The following is a 16,297-nucleotide window of genomic DNA, read 5'->3' on the forward strand; positions in this document are numbered from 1 at the left end:
AGCCGTGAATGAAGCAGAACTAACCGGATACACATCCATCCATTTTTAATGTGCATCAATGATTATCAGGAATATTTTCCCCATGAATGGCCCTGTGTAATCTATGTGCAATCTTCGCCAAGGTTTCTCTGGAAACTCCCAAGGGTGGAGTGGCGCTGGTGCCTTTCTGTGTTCCTGAAATGTTACATGTCTTGACTAGATTGTCTATCACCTGATCTAGTTTTGGCCACCACAAGTAACTCCTAACCAACGCTTTCATACGTGTGACTCTGATGTAGCTGCTGTAGGATAGCCTGGCTGTGGAAAAAGAACTTGTGCTCCCCACAAAACACAACCATCCTGTACACTCAACTCTGTTTACCTGACACTGTTTGCTGTGAATTCAGTCCCTTCTATTTGTTGTGGTCATCCCCTTACTACATATTCTCTAACTCTAGACAGTACTGTATCTTTACTTGTCCAGGATCTCACTTGCTCTGCAGTCACGAGTGCTGTGTCTACGAAAATCAGCACTGTCCTCTTGAGCTGTTATGGTGGGCGTGTAAGACTGCTCAAGGCATCTGCATTCCCATGGTACTTTCCTAATAAAGCTCAAAAGCAATCACTTTTGCATGTAAAAACACAGAATCCTACGTCAATTTGTTTTGAGCCAACTTCGCCGTGGGACTTGAACGGGGGCGCCTGGCTCATGCCGGGAGGAAGCCCGGTTCCGAAACGAATGCAATCAACTGGTGAAAAACACGCCTACACAAGCGCACGGGAGAGATTAATCGAACACCCTCACTGTAGCTAAATCTAACCCTTTTCCTAACCTTAGTCTCCTAACCTGCCACGTTAATTATCCTAACCTGCTATGTAAACAAATCATCTGTGTCCAGAAACCATCAGTTTCATAACACCAGAACTGACCAATTGCCGTTTCCTGATATCAGGGAAGACCCACATCAAGAGCCAACCCGAGTTGCGGTCTGCAATTACACCATATTCTTTCAAATGCCGCCTCTCCTGTGAAGTAGTAATGTCCCTCTTCCACCCCCGTGTGGCGTCACATAGGCCTATAGGTTATGTCCCAATGACACCTTATTCCCTATATAGTGCACTACTTTTGACAAGAGCCCTATGGACCCTAGTCAAAAGTAGATAGGGTGCCATTTGGGACACAACCTTATTCTCTGCTCATATTTGATAGAAACTGACCTATCCTCCCCATAGCCATTACTCTATGTTGTCCTGATCACATCCCTAATTTTCTCAGAGTTCAGTTTGTCAAATCGGAGGGCCTGTTGTCCGGACCTCTGGCAGTCTCTATGGGGATGCCACAGGGTTAAATTCTCGGGCCGACTCTTTTCTCTGTATATATCAATGATGTTGCTCTTGCTGCGGGTGATTCTCTGATCCACTTCTACGCAGACGACACCATTCTGTATACTTCTGGCCCTTCTTTGGACACTGTGTTAACAAACCTCCAGACAAGCTTCAATGCCATACAACACTCCTTCCGTGGCCTCCAACTGCTCTTAAATGCAAGTAAAACTAAATGCATGCTCTTCAACCGATCGCTGCCCGCACCTGCCCGCCCGTCTAGCATCACTACTCTGGGCGGTTCTGACTAAAAATATGTGGACAACTACAAATACCTAGGTGTCTGGTTAGACTATAAACTCTCCTTCCAGACTCACATTAAGCATCTCCAATTCAAAATGTAAATCTAGAATTGGCTTCCTATTAAGTAACAAAGCATCCTTCACTCATGCTGCCAAACATACCCTCGTAAAACTGACTATCCTACCGATCCTCGACTTCGGCGATGTCACTTACAAAATAGCCTCCAACACTCTACTCAGCAAATTGGATATTGTCTATCACAGTGCCATTAGTTTTGTCACCAAAGCCCCATATACTACCCACCACTGCGGCCTGTATGCTCTCGTTGGCTGGCCCTCGCTTCATATTCTTCGCCAAACCCACAGGCTCCAGGTCATCTAAGTCTTTGCTCTGTAAAGCCCAGCCTTCTCAGCTCACTGGTCACCATAGCAGCACCCACTCGTAGCACGCGCTCCAGCAGGTATATTTCACTGGTCACCCCCAAAGCCAACACTTCCTTTGGCCGCCTTTCCTTCCAGTTCTCTGCTGCCAATGACTGGAACGAATTGGAAAAATCACTGAAGCTGGAGACTCATATCTCCCTCACTAACTTTAAGCATCAGCTGTCAGAGCAGCTTACAGATCATTGCACCTGTACATAGCCCATCTGTAAATAGCCCACCCAACTACCTCATCCCCCATATTGTTATATATATGTTTTGCTTCTTTGCATCCCAGTATTTCTACTTGCACACCTATCACTCCAGTGTTTAATTGTTAAATTGTAATTATTTCACCACTACGGCCTATTTATTTCCTTACCTCCCACATTTTACTTCATTTGCACACACTGTATAATGACTGTACGTTTGTTTATTTCATGTGTAACTCTGTTTGTGTCGCACTGCTTTGCTTTATCTTGGCCAGGTCGCAGTTGTAAATGAGAACTTGTTCTCAACTGGCCTACCTGGTTAAATAAATAAAATACAGTAAGGCATTGTTGGCAGAATAGATGCATCCATCTATTCTTGTCTATCAACAATGACAAGCCACTGGGGTCTGACAACTTGGATGGAAAATTACTGAGGATAATAGGATGTTATTGCCACTCCTATTTGCTATATTTTCAATTTAAGCCTATTGGAAAGTGTGTGCCTAGAGGGAAGCAACAGTTATCCCCCTACCTAAGGATAGTAAAGCCCCCTTTACTGGCTCAAACAGCTGACCCAATCAGCCCGTTACCAACCCTTTGTAAACTTTGGGAAGAAATTGTTTGACCAGATACAATGCTATTTCACAGTAAACAAATTGACAACAGACTTTCAGCATGCTTATAGGAAGGACATTAATCAAGCACAGCACTTACACAAATGACTGATTGGCTGAGAGAAATTGATGATAAAAAGATTGGGGGCTGTTTTGTTTGGCTTTTGACATTATTGATCATAATCTGCTGGAAAAAAATGTTATGGCTTTACACACCCCCTGCTATATTGTGGATAAAGAGTTACCTGTCTAACAGAACACAGAGAGTGTTCTTTAATGGAAGCCTCACCAAAAAAATCCAGGTAGAATCAGGAATTCCCCAGGGCAGCTGGCTAGACCCCTTACTTTACTAACGGCATGAGTAAAGCCAGTGTGTCTATGTATGAGGAAGACTCAACCGTATACACGTCAGCTACCACAGCGACTTAAATGACTGCAACACTTAACAAAGAGCTGCAGTTAATTTCAGAATGGGTGGCAAGGAAAAAGGTTGTCCTAAATATTTCAAAAACTAAAAGCATTGTATTTTGTACAAATCATTCACTAAACCTCAACTAAAGCTTGTAATGAATGTGGTAATTGCGCAAGTTGAGGAGAATAAACTGCTTGGAGTAACCCAAGATTGTAAACTGTCATGGTCAAAACATATTCATACAACAGTAGCTAGTATGGGGATAAGTCTGTCCATAATAAAGCGCTGCTCTGCATTCTTAACAGCACCATCAACAAGGCAGGTCCTAGTTTTGTCACATCTGGACTACTGTTCAGTCATGTAACGGATGTGAAATGGCTAGCTAGTTAGCGGTGGTGCGCGCTAATAGCGTTTCAATCGGTTACGTCACTCGCTTTGAGACCTTGAAGTAGTGGTTCCCCTTGCTCTGCAAGGGCCGCGGCTTTTGTGGAGCGATGGGTAACGATGCTTCGTGGGTGTCAGTTGACGTGTACAGAGGGTCCCTGGTTTGCGCCCGGGTATGGGCGAGGGGACGGACGTAAAGTTAAACTGTTAGTCAGGTGCCACAAAGAGGGCCTTAGCAAAATTGCAATTGGCTCAGAACAAGGCAGCACAGCTGGCCCTTGGATGTATACAGAGCTAACAAAAATATGCATATCAATCTCTCCTGGCTCAAGGTGGAGGAGAGATTGACGTCATCACTACTATTTGTGAGAGGTGTTGACATGTAGAATACACTAAGCTGTTTGAACTACTGGCACACAGCTCGGACACCCATGCATACCCCACAAGACATGCCACCAGGTCTTTTCACAGTCCCCAAGTCCAGAACAGACTATGGGAGGCGCACAGTACTACATGGAACTCTATTCCACAGTAAAATGACATTTTAAAAAATGGATACAAATACACCTTTTGGAACAGCAGGGCCTGTGAAGCAACAAACAGACACACAAATACATGAATAATATTCACCAATACATTTCTTGGTAGTCCAAAATATATTGCAATCAGGTTGTAAATCACAGCTGGCCAGGTACATTGTTTGCTGCCTCCACCCATTCGGGATTCATCTTCAATTACTAAATATTTGGAACAAAAACGGACAACTGTAACTAAGGCTTGGAATGTTAATACAATCAAACTAGCAATGATCACAAGTCAGTCGTAATGTGGTTAATAGGTTTGCGCACGTGTCAAACACATGGGCCCGCAGGCCGAATAGGACTCACAAGCAAGTATAAATGAGTCAACGATTGTCATTTACTTAATGAAATTACAGCTTGATGCACTCACAACAGTGAATTCAACTTCAATTGCGCTGCTTTCATGTGCCCTGTTTACAGCGCACAGTGGAGGGAGTGTACAGACACATGCCACAAGCCAGGCTACTAAAATGTTGCAGTCTGGCTTCGGTATTTAAAGCTTTATGGTTAACTAAAAAACAAAACCTGCAATAAATGATTATATGTATCCACACGTCACTTATGTTGAGAAATACAATTATTTGTTTTCATGTGACATTTGACTTATATACAGTATGTGTAATACGTATGCTCATATGTGACCAGTAGTATTCATGTTACCTTAAATGCTCATTTGTGACACACAGTATTCACATTTTTATTACATATGTTCTTTGTCACAATACATGTTATGGGAGCATTATTCAGTGATACTTGTCATGGTAATAAAACAGAACGAACAAACACAAAACACTAAACTTAATCCTATTAATCGCTTGTTTTTTTTGCTTATCAATTCAGCCATTTTACCGTTAATTCGTTTCACGCGGGAAGTGCTTCATGATAGCAACATAAGATAAAGAGCACATGGGGGTTGGGGTCATTAAATTACATAAAAAATAAACTTTGTATAAAGCTTTTCAGATTGTTTAAGAAATCCTTGACCAATAATGCCCAATTTGCAATGATACAAGCATTTCGCTACATCTGCATGCAACCACCAAAATTTGAATGGTACTGCCCATGCGTACACATACCATATTGAGACGGACAACGCTGCGATCTCTATACGATAACGAGACAGAATGAGGATATTCTCTTTTTTTAAATGAATATCAAATTAACAAAACCATTTTTAAAATTGAGTATACTACAATACATTGAGTGCACCATGCTGCATTCAACCGCACTGGTGATCCATGCAGTTTTTAAAGAATGGAATTTTTGACGTTAGGGTCGCAGCGTATTATGCACATCTGCAAGATTAGCAGCAAAGGCTGGACACATTTCCGTTTTAATAGGATGCGTATAGCATTTTAACATGTGTACGTAAGTGGGCATTATAAACGGCCCATTCAGTTGTCAAAACGTGGGTTTGGCCAAGCAGCCTACTATTCCCCATCGTTTATCAGTACGATTTTGACGGCCAACTATCTGAAAAAGTTTGAGGGTTTATCGGTTCTTTCGTTAGGATTTTGGCTAATCTCACTATGGCTAGCATTAGTTGTTAAAGTGCATAGGCAACTGAGGGAGAGAGCCTACCTTTTCATGGTTGCTTCATCAATAGAACTGTGAAGTTCCCAAATGTAAGAGGACTCCCGTAGTATTTACATATTTGCAAAAATCCATTCAGGGGGCTTTTGGCAAATGCGTTCTAATTATCTAAAGGCACACTGTTGCTATGGCCTATAGTCACACAGTCGCTTAAAGAGAATGATGGCAGGTCTGTGTGGCAAATTAATTATTTGCATATAGGCCTACTGTAGCTCTGATTGGCTTTGGTGCACCGGTCTGCATAGACTCTGGTCCTGGACAGGACAGCTGTTTAATTAAATTGTCCAAACAAGGCCGCTTTCCCACTCTATATTGCTTTACAATTTTCACAAATGCCTTACTATCATTCAAACATTCTATGAATTTGTGAAAATGACCACAAGTGCTCAGAATTTTCCCAACAAAAATCAAATTCCTGGGGGTGTATACAGATTTTAATAAGATTTCGTTTCGCTAAAAGTGTTCCATTTAACTGCTAAACCATCTAATAACCTAGCAGGTGGGTGATATTCTGAAACTCAGCTCTACATCAAAGTTGGTACTAACTTGTATTTTCTTCTCTTAGATATGTGAAGCCTCCCCGTCATGTAGCAGATTCTGACGGGGAGGGAATTGAGTCGATCGACTACTGGATTTATCATGTGTGCAACCAAGTTTCAAAGGGAAGACTACACAGCGTAACTAACATCTACATAGGGGTTCTGCAATATGGACAAGAGCACTGTGCAACTCACTGCTGTGGCTGATGAAACATTTCAAAAGACCTTAACCTCATCCACCAGCCACCTCCGAACTATGCAGTAATAATTAAGGCCTAGGGAGGACATGTTCTAAGTTTTATTGTATGGTGAAGGGCAAATGCCTTCGAACACATCTCTTGGTGCCCCAGCTGCTTGAGTGTGAGCTACCAGCTATAACCATAAATATTTTTAAGCTCTTTCCTGACTATTGAAGAGAAAGGATGACAGTGGGGAAAGAGGTGGTGTCGAAGGGCAGTAGGCCACGGCATTGTTTTCAATGTATGGATTTTCTGACGACTCCTGAGAATGTTCGTTCTAGTTTACTCATTTTCTCTTAGCTGTATTTCTTTTTTACTGTGGATTCAAACCTGTTTTGAAAAAAAAAAAAAATCACAATATAGGAAATGCTTTGCCATAATCTATAGCCCTATTCGGACAGGATGCGTTTTACTGGGGGAGCTCAGTTAATGTAATGTGCACAAGCACAAATCACCACATCTGTAATTTGTCCCGTCCAAATCTGCCATTTAGTCATTTTAGCCAAGGTTTTTTGGCAAACTCTCAGGTCCTCTGATAACTTATCCCGTCATCCCTGTGTTGAGGGATATTAGAGTAACAGGTGCTGCACCCAGTTTGGGAAAGAACATGAACAAATCGATGCTTTGATGAATGAACTTTTGTCACATCAACTTAGTGCCATAGTTCTTTTAAAATATGAAGTGGACAATATTGTGCCAATATGTTTGTTAATTGCCTTTCTATAAACTGAAAGCCATTAGGTCAATATTAGGCTATCCCGAGACGTGAAATATCTTCATGCCTAGAAGAGCCTCCAGGCTTCCATCATATTTGAATGAGGAAGAAAAAATAATTAGGGGCAGTTTGGAAAAACAGACAAGCTGGAGTAATAATTACATAGCCGATGTTCTATAGTAATACTAGTCCTGTGCGAATAGGGCTTATGAACCATTGTGTGATGTTTTCTGAATGAATTGAAGCCGATATGGGTGGCATATAGTTTACTATTAAAGATTAGTGGTTCAAAATCAGTATAATGATCATTCACAAATGCTTGTTTGTTATATATATATATATATATACACACACACATCTAAATTAACAAGATTCCTTCTCAATAATTTCGCCCTTGCACAGAAAATAAGAGTTCTGGCGGTATTTGAGGTTGAGTAAACTTTATTTTTATGATTTTTTTCATTTTTTGTATTTTAAGTTTATTTATTAATGGTTACCTGTAAAAGGAGAAAGGGGAGTAGGTTGGGGTTAAAAGTTAGCAAGTTTCATTGTGATAAGTCCTGTGAGACGATGCTTTCGCCATGTCAATCCTCTCAACTTAAAAATGGAACCAGCTAGTGAGGACAACTCAGTCTTTCTAGGCTTTCATAAAAACAAAACCTATTTTTTCTCTCTGTCCTTAACCAAGAAGCAGAATGGGAGCCTTTGACAAGCCCTCTTCTCTCTCGCTCTCTTTGACTTAGAACTCTGGCTTAAAAAACAGGAGGGGAAAAAAGTTGCTTATTTTGTGGGCGAGAGGAGAGTGAAGTGTGGCGGCAGTGGTTCCAGAGGGGGGGCTTCAGTTCTCAGACTAGTTTAGCCAATCAGCGAACAACTTGATTGTGTTCCTCAATGGGATTGCGTCAGTCATAAGACTCAGGGAGGGACTGGGGGCATCAGCTCCCTGTCCTCAGCTCCCCTCTTCTATCCTGTCTCCTGCTTCTTCTGTGGTCCTCTAGGTGTAGGTAGGGGTGTCAGTTTCCAGGGGGGTGGAAGGAGAGCTGCTGGGTGGGGTGAGCCTGCACTTGTACAGCTAGAACACAGAACAACAGTCACTGAAGAAGATCTGGAAATGTAAAGCTAATTTCTATTGGAGATGTTTAGCTCTATGACTTGAAGTTACTTACCCTGTGGATGTTGGATGTAGTAGTGTTGGTGTGCCCCCTGCTGGGGGGGAGGGCCGTGCTGCTGGGCTGAGCCTGGGCCTTGCTGTGGGGGTGGGGCATAGTGCAGCATCATCTGGGGCGGGCCGTGGCCTCCTGGGTGGTGGGGGCCAGACATACCTTGGGCAACATGGGCCTGGAGCGAGAGGGGGCAAGATGGTGTCATCCCTTTCTAACAACCATATTTAAAATTTAAGACTAGTGGTCTACAGACTTACGGAGATGGAAAGATTCAGAGCGCAAAATGGGTGGCTCTTTGTAGAACGTAGTCCTACCTTCGTTACTATGGACTTTTTGGCGCAGCTCAATCGTACTACAAAGAGTTCATTGTGGGGGCAGTGTTAAGAGCTCTGCTAACTGAAAGGCCTGACTAAGATCATGACATGTCAGAAGTGCTTCAACATCAAATATAAGAAAGAATTTCACAGAATATAATGTACCTTGAGCTGTCAGTTTAGAGTGACCAAAAGAAGCCAAATCAGCACTCATGTCTCATCATCAAGCAGAGCAGCACCAGCTGAACCGTAGTTATCGATACTTAGACAGAGCCACCATAAGCAGAACTAGCTGTGCGCAGGGAGCGAGTGACTGGAGCAGCTAATGGAGGAAGTTATTTCGGACAGGGCCGGGACTTTAAATTTGGCAAAAGCAATCGGGCCTGGGTAGGGTAGGGCCTGAACATCATAGGCATAGGTAAGGGCTCAGGCTTAAAGTTCATGCCAGTGCAGGGCTCTACAGTGTTGTGTAGGCAATGACGCTGTTGCTTGGTTCCTTGATAAAACATTTTATTTAACTAGGCAAGTCAGTTAAGAACAAAATCTTATTTACAATGACTGTTCCTTGATCTGATCTACATAGGCTATGCAAAGTAGTATTTTGTATTGATAACCAACTAATCTCAGCGACTGTTTAAACAAAACATTGTTGCCTTATTAGAATCCCCACAAAAGTGTATTTTGTTGAAGTAATAACTGATTCCAGGCCATTTTGAAACCGTAAAAACAGCTAGTAGCCATGTGCCTTTTCTCCTGATATGGGAGAAAATACATTAAAGCAGCATATCAAATTGAGATGTAGGTTACTGGCAAGTATAACAATATTTACCAGGGCATACTATATTTAAATATGATTATTTCACAAGGAGATGTGGTAAGCTAAAAGGCTAGCTAGTTTGCTATGTTTTTAGCCAGGTTAAAGCCAGCTAGTTACGACTAGCAAGGGAAGATTAACGTAACTCTTTTCACCACAAATGAGAAGACTTGTGAATGGGAGTCTAGGAAACACGGACTGGCAAGGGCATAATGTTACCAGCTGGTGTCCACTGCTTAAAAAAACACACCGACACATGTAGATCAACAGCGTGAAGCTTGTATTGGCCTTACGCAATTGAAACAAAAATACTGACTTGTGCTACATCCTGATATTTTCACATTGTTTGACTTAGCATCACTGTTTGCTTAAATCTGTTACTCTCTCCTCTCTCTGGAGAGTTGAATGTATGTGGGCTGTGGGTCTTGAGTAGTCTGGTGTTTACCTGTGTGAGCTGTCCCAGGCCGGGGTAGTGTTGGGCCATGGGCTGGTGGGTGGGCAGGCTGTAGCCCTGCATGGGGTAAGAGGCCTGGGGAGAGCTGTGGCCAGGGGGCATGTTAGGGGGTGTGGGCGCTGGCAGGGGCCCAGAGTGGTACATGGACTGGGGCTGGGGGCCTCCCTGGCCCGGCTGAAAAGATGAAGGGAAGTATGTTAGGAAATTACACTCGTGATACACAACAATGAGGCAAACACTATATTCACACACACACATTATCGTAAATTAATTAAAGGTCAAATCAGTGTTTCGTAATCCTGGTCCTGTGGACCCAAAGGGGTACACATTTTTGCCCTAGCACAAGACCGCTGATTCAAATGATCAACTAATCGTCATCTTTGAATCAATACTTTTAGCTGATTCCTTACTAAGGTCAATACATTTCTGAATATTATTGAATTCTGTTTTAATGCCTGGATTCTATGAGGGCCCTAATTATATTTGGACCAGAATGAGGCTCTCCACTACCTATTGCTGCAGCGATGATTCACCATCTTCATCTAATGTTTTCATAACGTATCTGCAGATAATCGCCGAAGATCCTAGGCCTACCAGTAGCCCATGCAAATTAAGGAGCCAAATGAACCGATGCGATAGTATACACTGACTGACGAGTCAGTCACTGTCGGGCAATCCTCGACATCCTACGAAATATTTTGTTTTGCATGGTTTATGAATGGCAAAGGGATAAATATCGACTTTATACAGTCAGTTCGACAACTTTTAAAAACTAGTCAACACTTGCTGGTCAGTTGTCAATCAAAGCACAGTAACGCTAGGCTAAATAGCCCATGCGACGCGACGCTGCGTGGCTGGCTATGTGAAACGCTAACGAAAATAAATTAAATGTCCAAGAAAACAATTAGTCTAAGTGGATTTCGACTCATCGTTACCACTTACATTACATGGGACGAGCAAATCCACATTCATCTGGCGCTCTCCCTCCTCCGTGTAAAGACATTTAAATGCAACCAACCCCAGGCGGGACAGACTGCAGACGGTTTACCCATCAGCGCTCGCTTTGTGATTGACAGGCGCCTATCCTATCAATAGAGGGTTCGGTGGACTAGCGAATTGAAACTTTCACATGACAAGTAGCCTAGTTAATTAACTAAGTGGAAAAAGTAGAGAGTTGAAAATGAGTAGGACCGACTGATTAGCCGGTGCTAATGGTAAAACACTGAATTAGGGGCCTCAAGCTGGTAAAACGGCTTCCAGTAATTTAAAATAATAAATATTCCAAGTATAAATACAGTAAAGTACACATATATATATACACTGCTCAAAAAAATAAAGGGAACATTTAAAACACAATGTAACTCCAAGTCAATCACACTTCTGTGAAATCAAACTGTCCACTTAGGAAGCAACACTAATTGACAATAAATTTCACATGCTGTTGTGCAAATGGAATAGACAAAAGGAGGAAATTATAGGCAATTAGCAAGACACCCCCAATAAAGGAGTGGTTCTGCAGGTGGTGACCACAGACCACTTCTCAGTTCCTATGCTTCCTGGCTGATGTTTTGGTCACTTTTGAATGCTGGCGGTGCTTTCACTCTAGTGGTAGCATGAGACGGAGTCTACAACCCACACAAGTGGCTCAGGTAGTGCAGCTCATCCAGGATGGCACATCAATGCGAGCTGTGGCAAGAAGGTTTGCTGTGTCTGTCAGCGTAGTGTCCAGAGCATGGAGGCGCTACCAGGAGACAGGCCAGTACATCAGGAGACGTGGAGGAGGCCGTAGGAGGGCAACAACCCAGCAGCAGGACCGCTACCTCCGCCTTTGTGCAAGGAGGAGCAGGAGGAGCACTGCCAGAGCCCTGCAAAATGACCTCCAGCAGGCCACAAATGTGCATGTGTCAGCATATGGTCTCACAAGGGGTCTGAGGATCTCATCTCGGTACCTAATGGCAGTCAGGCTACCTCTGGCGAGCACAAATCACTGATAAGACAGAATCGATCCTACACCAGTACGTGAATCGCTCCCCCACACACACAGCCTAACGGTTACAGCGTTGGGCCAGTAAGCGAAAGATTGCTGGTTTGAATACCGGAGCCGACGAAGTGAAAAATCTGTCCATGTGCCCCTGAGCAAAGAAGCCGTACTACTATGGCTGAACCAGTAAAAAACAACAACATTTTACTGCACCTGTCCAGTGTTTGTGACAAAACAAACATGCATGCACACACACACACACACACACACACACACACAGTTGGGCTGGTTGGTTTACCTGTCCGTGCCCAGGGCTGGGGGCAGTGTGCTGGGGAGGGGGCTGGCTCCCAGTAGGGGTGCTGGAGGGCTGGGGAGGGTGCATGGAGCTAGAATGGTGGGAGAACTGCTGGGAGGCTAAGAGACAGATGGAAGACTAACTTGAACCTCAAGTATGTGGATTCAAACATCATTTACAAACCAAAGAACCATGAACAATGGCAATCTTAGAAGAAATTAAATGTATTAATGCGACTGTCTAAGCAGGACCATGTCCTGCACACAACTAAAATGAAGTCTTGCCGAGTATACTTTTAAACTGAAACGGTGCGTTATCTTACCATACATGGCCTGTTGTGGTCCCGGGGGACCCTCTGTCTGTCCAGGGTACTGAGGGCCCAGAGCCTGGGGGTGGCCCGCCTGAGTCAGCATCCTGGCCCCACCCTGCAGCATGGAGTACACCGGCTAGCACGGGGGGGAAGAGAGCAAGCAAGAAAGAGAACGAGCGAATAAAGAACGAAAGGGGAGGAAGAACGAAAGAGAAGAGGAAAAAAAAGAGTGAGAAAAGGGAATATAAGAACATCTAATGACATGAACAAAATAAACAATTTTTTTCCTGTGCAAGTCAGGCTTCTATTGAAACAAAACCTCCATCCACAACACACATTGTGGACTGGTTAGCATTAGCAACATCAGCGTGGTAGTTAACTACCTGTCCGGGGTAGTGGGGCATGCCCTGGATGACCTGACTGTACTGCAGGTAGGCCTGGGGGTAGGGGGAGGCCACCAGGGGAGGGCCTGCTGCAGACGCTGCAGCCTGGAGCATCTGGGGCTGAGAAGAGCCGTGGTGGTCCGGACGAGGTCCTACCACCTGGCCTGGGGGGGGGGGGGGGGAGAGAGTTATTAACATACTGATCATAACTTTAGTCTATAGTTCTTTACTTGTTGATTTCAAATGTTCCAGAGTTGCTAAATTAAAAAGAGCGTTACATTGAATAGAGATAGAAAGGTTATGACAGTGTTGCGACCAACCCATTGATTAGGCAACAGAATGGTGTGAGTACCTTTAGATCTGGGATACTTCCCCTGCTGGACTGTAGACATGGTGTACTGATACATCTGAGGAGCCTGGGAAACAAATGACAGTTAGACCCCGAACCTCAAATGTATACACACCATTTGTTTTTCAACACCCCAGACACACGAATGCTTATTTTTCCACAGAGAGTCACACGCACAGCCTCAGTCCTAGTCATACCTGCACAGAGTGTCCCTGTATCTGTACGGGGGAGAGGTAGGACAGGTAGGGGGTGCTGTAGATGGCCTGTTGTCCCGGGGGGGGCTGGAGCACCACGGAGGGGCTGGGAGGAGTGGGCCGCGGGGGGGTGGGGGCTGGGGACGGCTTCACCTGGGGAGGAGAGAACTCGCACAGTTTAGGTTGGTTTGTGAGATAATGTAAGTAAGCGTGTGTTTAGCTGAACAAATCACACAGTTACATTTGGTGTATGTGTCTGAACATATAGTTTGGACCACCACCCAGGACAATGGATCTAATCCCAGAAGCCGACCCAAAACAACGGCGCCGCAGAAGGGGCAGACGGAGCGGCCTCCTGGTCAGACTCCATAGACGTGCACATCGTCCACCGCTCCAGAGCATACTACTCGCCAATGTCCAGTCTCTTGATAACAAAGGTAGACGAAATTCGAGCAAGGGTTGCCTTCCAGAGAGACAGAGAATGTAACATTCTCTGTTTCACGGAAACATGGCTCTCTCGGGCGGGATATGTTGTCGGAATCGGTCCAGCCACTGGGCTTCTCCATGCATCGAGCCTACAGAGAAACACCCCACTGGGAAGAGCGGGGGTGTATGCTTCATGATTAATAACGTCATACAGGAACTCAAGTCCTTCAGCTCACCCGACCTAGAATTCCTCAATCAATCAAATGCTGGCCATATTACTTTCCAAGAGCATTCTCATCAGTTATCGTCACAGCTGTTTCCCCTCAAGCAGACACCAATATTGCCCTCAAGGAACTTCACTGGACTCTATGTAAACTGGAAACCAGATATCCTGATGCTGCATTTATTGTAGCTGGGGATTTTAACAAAGCAAATTTGAGAACAAGGCTACCTAAAATTCTATCAGCATATTGATTGCACTACACGCGGGGGTAATACACTAGACCACTGCTACTTTAACTTCCGCGATGCATACTCCCTCTCACGTCAAATCTGACAACGATGCCATCTTGCTCCTACCGTTTTATAGGCAGAAACTCAAACAGGACGTACCAGTGACTAGAACCATTCAACGCTGGTCTGACCAATCGGAATCCACGCTTCAAGATTGTTTTGATCACATGGACTGGGATATGTTCCGGTCAGCCTCAGAACAACATCGATCTATGCGTATACAGAAACTTAATAGCACTGTAGTATACCACCATCAGTTCAGGTAATCTATTTTGAATGCTCAAGTACATTTGGCACTGTCAACGACAACTAGTTGAGACTTCATGTCTGTTGTTCGTATTGAAACTCATACATTTGTTTTTTTATGAAGTGTACAGAACAGCTGTATTATAGAAGTACTTTAGTTCACAAATCCATTTAATTGACACTGCATTTCACACCCTACGCCAGCCTCACTGGAGTTTATTTAATTAAAAATCTTAATGTTCAGATAGTGATGATATTTACGTGTTCGTTATTTAGCAGGCGCTCTTATCTAGAGTGGCTTTACAGTAGTGAGTACATACGTTCGTCTTACTTTTTATATACTTTTCACTTTTTCACTTCACTTTTTACTTTTTTACTTTTCACTCGGTGAGTGAGTTTATAAAGAAGTGCATTGGAGATGTACCCACTGACTATTTAAACGGACCCTAACCAGAAACTTTGGATGGATGGCGGCATTTGTGCAAAACTGAAAGCAATAACCACCGCATTTAACCATGGAAAGAGGTCTGGGAATATGGCTGAATATAAACAGTGTAGTTATTCCCTCCGCAAGGCAATCAAACAAGCGAAATGCCAGAACAGGGACAAAGTGGAGTCGCAATTCAACAGCTGAGACACGAGACGAATGTGGCAGGGTCTACAGGAAATCACAGAACACAAAAAGAAAACCAGCCACATCACGGACACCGACGTCACGCCAGCCTCACTGGAGTTTATTTAATTAAAAATCTTAATGTTCAGATAGTGATGATATTTACGTGTTCGTTATTTAGCAGGCGCTCTTATCTAGAGTGGCTTTACAGTAGTGAGTACATACGTTCGTCTTACTTTTTATATACTTTTCACTTTTTCACTTCACTTTTTACTTTTTTACTTTTCACTCGGTGAGTGAGTTTATAAAGAAGTGCATTGGAGATGTACCCACTGACTATTTAAACGGACCCTAACCAGAAACTTTGGATGGATGGCGGCATTTGTGCAAAACTGAAAGCAATAACCACCGCATTTAACCATGGAAAGAGGTCTGGGAATATGGCTGAATATAAACAGTGTAGTTATTCCCTCCGCAAGGCAATCAAACAAGCGAAATGCCAGAACAGGGACAAAGTGGAGTCGCAATTCAACAGCTGAGACACGAGACGAATGTGGCAGGGTCTACAGGAAATCACAGAACACAAAAAGAAAACCAGCCACATCACGGACACCGACGTCACGCTTCCAGACAAACTAAACACCTTCTTTGCCCGCTTTGAGGATAATACAGTGCCACCGTCGCGGCCTGCTAACAAGAACTGCGCCCCCCCACCCCCCTCTCCGTGGCTGACGTGAGTCAAACATTTAAAACGTGTTAACCCTCACAAGGCTGGTGGCCCAGACGGCATCCCTAGCCGCGTCCTCAGAACATGCGCAGACCAGATGGCTGGTGTGTTTACGGACATATTCAATCGCTCCCTATACCGGTCTGATGGCCACCCTTGTCTTTGCCTTCTTGGGTACAGGAACAACTGAAATAAATGACTA

The 16,297-nt window shown here is 43.9% G+C and overlaps 1 protein-coding gene across 4 annotated transcripts in view; it reads right to left on the minus strand.

Moving 5' to 3' along the window:
- Positions 1-7,564: 7,564 nt before the first annotated feature.
- Positions 7,565-16,297, minus strand: part of LOC120052716 (ataxin-2-like protein) — a 28,089-nt gene continuing 19,356 nt past the window's right edge. For all 4 annotated transcript variants that reach the window (XM_038999792.1, XM_038999794.1, XM_038999793.1 and 1 more), the window contains 8 exons: positions 13,574-13,723; positions 13,380-13,443; positions 13,028-13,191; positions 12,657-12,780; positions 12,338-12,453; positions 10,050-10,232; positions 8,480-8,651; positions 7,565-8,385 (listed from right to left, as the gene is read on the minus strand). In XM_038999792.1, the coding sequence (XP_038855720.1) occupies positions 8,327-8,385; positions 8,480-8,651; positions 10,050-10,232; positions 12,338-12,453; positions 12,657-12,780; positions 13,028-13,191; positions 13,380-13,443; positions 13,574-13,723 (1,032 nt within the window). In that variant the 3' untranslated portion in view covers positions 7,565-8,326. The remainder of the gene's footprint in view (positions 8,386-8,479; positions 8,652-10,049; positions 10,233-12,337; positions 12,454-12,656; positions 12,781-13,027; positions 13,192-13,379; positions 13,444-13,573; positions 13,724-16,297) is intronic.

Source organism: Salvelinus namaycush, chromosome 8 (genome assembly GCF_016432855.1).
Source record: "Salvelinus namaycush isolate Seneca chromosome 8, SaNama_1.0, whole genome shotgun sequence".
Taxonomy (NCBI): Eukaryota; Metazoa; Chordata; class Actinopteri; order Salmoniformes; family Salmonidae; genus Salvelinus; species Salvelinus namaycush.